Here is a 4,367-nt window from a genome sequence, read left to right as displayed (position 1 = left end):
CCCTCCACAAGACAACAACTCTCAAGTGGTAGGAGTAATAAATTTTAATTTATGGGGGTAGTGGGTCTATAGATACTGAGGCCATCTCTTCTTCAATAATAATGTCTCATCCAAAGGGACATAATAGCAGCAGTTGTAATGGGCTTAGACCCATATAACATGAACCAAAATAATTCTTGTAAAAATGACCTATGAAAAAATCCAATGCAAGTATCTGTTCCAAATAATATGTTGACCAATGAATAATTTGTTAATACTTTGAAATAATAATCCAGCCAGAGAAAAATACCTAGTTGTTCCAAAATATGTATAAACTTGGACACATATACCAAGACAAAAAATAAGTGGGCCATGTCTGAGTTGACTCGGACCGGGTTGACTCGGTTCGAGTTGGCTCGGTCGGAACAGAACCAAGGCCCTCGGGTTGCTGGTTCGTTGGCTTGATTGAGGCGAGTCCAGTTTGAGTTTCGGCAGGGGCTGAACCAACTTGGCACTGATTAATTCAAGTTTCCTAAGTTAGGAAACTTGAATAAGGCAACAATGCCTCTTCTTCTCCGCTCCAAACAGAGTGGAAAACTAGAGATTCAATCAAGCAGGAGATCTTGTAGTAGCAGCCAGAGAAAGGAAAATCCAAAAATACGAATCTAGTCACAAGAATCAATGCCAGAGAAGGAAAAATGCCAACCAAGAACTTCAATTTTTTTAGCAGAGACTGAATACCAGTACAGGAAACTTTTCGACTGATGATAATCTTCCGTTAGCGGAAGAACAAACATGAACAAGAGATGGGCGGATATTCGTCCTCCAGAAACGATCACACATTGGCAATGAAAATGAGAAATCAGCAGTTAACCGACAACGTAATCACCGCAAGGTCTGGTCCTTGATTAAAACCATATGGCTTTGACCCACAGAACGGCGCTCTGGACCCACAAGGTTCATGGCTTCGTGTTACCGAGGGAGTTGTAACTGTCAGAAATTTGGGATCACGTTTGAGAAAACCGTTTCTCATAAAAACGATTTACATATTGTCCGACGTCAAATAAAAAAAAGGGGCTAAAATTTCGGAGAATATATATATATATATATATTTATTCCACAAATCCGTGTGAAGACTTACGAAAAGCTCAAGTTGAACTCTCAATGGACAACCACGGTTTCAGTGGACCTTAGGCTAACGTATACCGCAAGCAACCATTAGAGTCTTCCTCATTTAACACAGAAGCCGCCAAAAGCATACAAAAGATTCAAAAAACCATCTCACTACATACTAGAAGACAACCAGAAAAGTCGTGAAGAACAGCGGGTTCCATTTCGTCTTTTCCAAAAAACACTCTTTAAAAACTATGAAATAAGCTTACGGACAAACTCAAGATGTCAGCCAAAGCGTCAGCAATTCATTCATTTTCATCCCTTTCCTGTCAATCCCTACCACTACGTAGTTGTTTCTACATTGTTGGTTCCTATTAGTTCTTAGGGACCATTACGAGGGAGTCCAGAAGACGGTCTCTGCTCCTCCTAAGTCGGATATTCTGATGACCGAAATGGAAGAGATTAGGCACCATAAAACACTCTTTAAAAGACTATGAAATAAGCTTACGGACAAACTCAAGATGTCAGCCAAAGCGTCTGCAATTCATTCATTTTCATACCTTTCCTGTCAATCCCTACCACTACGTAGTTGTTTCTACATTGTTGGTTCCTACTAGTTCTTAGGGACCATTAAGAGGGAGTCCAGAAGACGGTCTCTGCTCCTCCTAAGTCGGATATTCTGATGCCGTGACCCGCCTTGAGCCAAACATGTTAACGCTAAACTCAACGACAGTGGGGCCCTTGTATCTGCAACAAGACGCAAATCTCATAAGAAAAAATAATCGATCAGAAGTTCTTCCTTGTCGAAATGTACAATGAGATACGATGAATTTTCTGTTTTCAGTTTTTTGGAAGGATTTGATTTTTTATGGACAATAGGAAACCTCGCCGTATGGAATAATCAAGCGTTGTCCTGTGCTATTTAGCAACTCTCGTGGTTTCTACGTCACTGCTCGCGCAATTTTGACGCTTGAATGTCTATAAAGGAGGACGCGCGGTGTCTGTGGAAGCCAGTGAGTCGTTAGATTTACCTGCTTTCCTGTTCAAGAGAGTGGAAACTCTGATTCCATTGTTGGCGTATTTAACAACAGTCCGTCAGAATTATTTCTTCTTCTTTCCTTTGTGAATAGTCGAAATGGGAGAGTACACGATGTTGGAGCATGTGCTCTTCGTCTCCTTCCCGGGTCAGGGCCACATCAATCCATCACTGAGACTCGCCAAACAAATCGCTTCCAAGGGCGTGCTGGTTACCTTCTCCACCAATGAAGCCACCGGAGAGATGATGCAGAAAGCCACCAGCAACACCCCAGGCACTCCGACTCCCGTGGGGAGTGGATATCTTCGGTTCGAGTTTTTCTGCGACGGGTGGGACATCGCTAACACCGACCTTGACGCTTTCATGGTCAACCTGAAGACGGTGGGTCCACCGGCCGTTAAGGAGCTCATTCGACGACAGGCAGACGAGGGCCGACCGGTGTCTTGTGTCGTGAACAATCCGTTCGTGCCGTGGGTGCTGGACGTCGCGGAAGAGTTGAACATCCAGAGCGCCGTTCTGTGGGTCCAGTCCTGCGCCGTTTTCTCCATCTACTACCATTTTTGCCACTTCCCAGCAATGTTCCCGGCCTCCGACGAGTCCTGGACTGGTTTCTCGCTGAAGCTGCCAAACATGCCGCTTCTCCAATCTCTAGACCTTCCCAGTTTCATGCTCCCCACGACCACTTACAGGTGTTTAACTCAAGTGATCTGCGAACAGATCGAGAACATCTCGAAAGCTTCGTGGATACTGGTGGACTCGTTCGAGGAGCTGGAGAAGCCAATCCTGGAATCAATTGCGGAGATCTCGCCTCCGCTGAAGCTCCTCCCGGTGGGTCCCCTCTTCAAGTCCCCATCCAACACTCCCACCCTTCGTGGCGACATGTGGAAAGCCGCCGACTGCATTAACTGGCTGGACTCCCAACCGCTGGCGTCCGTCCTCTACGCCTCCTTCGGCAGCGTGGTGACTCTGGGGCGGGAACAGATGGAAGAGGTAGCTCGAGGGATACGTGACTGCGGGAGACCGTTCCTCTGGGTGGTGAGAGACGGAGCAAGAAAAGACCTGCCGGAGAGGTTCGAGGAGGAGACGGCGGGGAAGGGTATGGTGGTCCCCTGGAGTCCACAAGAAGCGGTGCTGTCGCACCCTTCCGTGGCTTGCTTCATGACCCACTGCGGCTGGAACTCCACCATGGAGAGCCTCAGCTCCGGTGTCCCCGTGATCGCCGTCCCTCAGTGGGGAGACCAGACGACCGACGCCAAGTTCCTCGTCGACGTCTACGGCGTCGGGGTGCAGCTCGGGAAAGGAGAAGGTGGGCCCTTGATTACAAAAGAGGAAGTGATCCTGGCCGTCGAAGAGGTGGTCAGTGGACCCAGATCGGGGGACCTGAGAGCCATGGCTCTGAAATGGAAGGATAAGGCAGCGGCGGCGGTGGCAGAAGGTGGAACATCAGCTAACAACATTCAGACATTCTTGGACGATATCAAGCGCGGGACAGAAACTATTAGTAGTCCCGAGTTGTGTCTCAGTGGTTCCCAGTTAAACCTGGAGAAGACGACAACGATGGGCTCTGTGAGAAGACAAGTGACAGCCCCATAAAAAGTGGTTCTCTAGAATCGGTGGTGATCGGAAAACTCGGTTCACGGTCGGACTACGGAAGTGATTATGTGACTGACTTCCTGACCGTGGAGAGTCAGAGAGTCAGACTTTCCACGAAAGAGTCTGATCCGTAATTATTGAGAATATATAGAGAGAGAGGCTCTCAAAAATTTCTAGGGTTTTCATTTTTATTTTTGTTGAAGAAATTGGAAAAACGTCGATGAAATTATGTTGAGTGTCTACATGTACCGAACCCAGATTTTATTTATAATTGTCAAGGCTGTGTTGTTTTACACTTGTTTCCTAACAATCTACTGTTTAAACGGACTGAGATTCCCACAAGATGAAAAGTGGGCCTCCAAATCGCGACTTTCTTTTAGTGTTTGTACTTGTCAAACACATGGATCTTTTTGTCACAATAAATTTCGGGATGTGAGTCACAGAACACGTAGGTGTTTTGTCGTTTATTGTATATGGTAGTCCTGGTGTTATAAAAACGAAGATAATTTCAACCTCGGTACCAGAGCAATGTGCTGCCATTAAAGAAATGAGATCTGGCCCAAACAATTTTATGAACACGTAGAAGCATCTTCCACCTCTGGAGACTCGCCATAGCGTGGGTTTTATGAGCATCAGGCGCCACACC

General features: G+C 46.4%; 1 protein-coding gene across 1 annotated transcript; it reads left to right on the top strand.

Moving 5' to 3' along the window:
• Window positions 1-2,076: 2,076 nt before the first annotated feature.
• On the top strand, window positions 2,077-4,150 carry LOC137951707 (gallate 1-beta-glucosyltransferase 84A24-like). Its single transcript, XM_068798568.1, has one exon. It carries the CDS (start codon window positions 2,228-2,230, stop codon window positions 3,719-3,721), a length of 1,494 nt encoding a protein of 497 aa, XP_068654669.1. The 5' UTR covers window positions 2,077-2,227; the 3' UTR covers window positions 3,722-4,150.
• The last annotated feature ends 217 nt before the right edge of the window (window positions 4,151-4,367 follow it).

This window comes from Aristolochia californica, unplaced genomic scaffold (assembly GCF_029961685.1).
Source record: "Aristolochia californica isolate CCGP_79_NKW_82.1479 unplaced genomic scaffold, dmAriCali1.0.hap1 SCAF_15, whole genome shotgun sequence".
Lineage (NCBI taxonomy): Eukaryota > Viridiplantae > Streptophyta > Magnoliopsida > Piperales > Aristolochiaceae > Aristolochia > Aristolochia californica.
The sequence above is the reverse complement of the archived record's forward strand: the minus strand, read 5'-3'. Positions and strand labels throughout refer to the sequence as shown.

Excerpts from the sequence above, each read along its gene's own strand:
- LOC137951707 (XM_068798568.1), top strand. The coding sequence starts at position 2,228 with ATGGGAGAGTACACGATGTTGGAGCATGTGCTCTTCGTCTCCTTCCCG.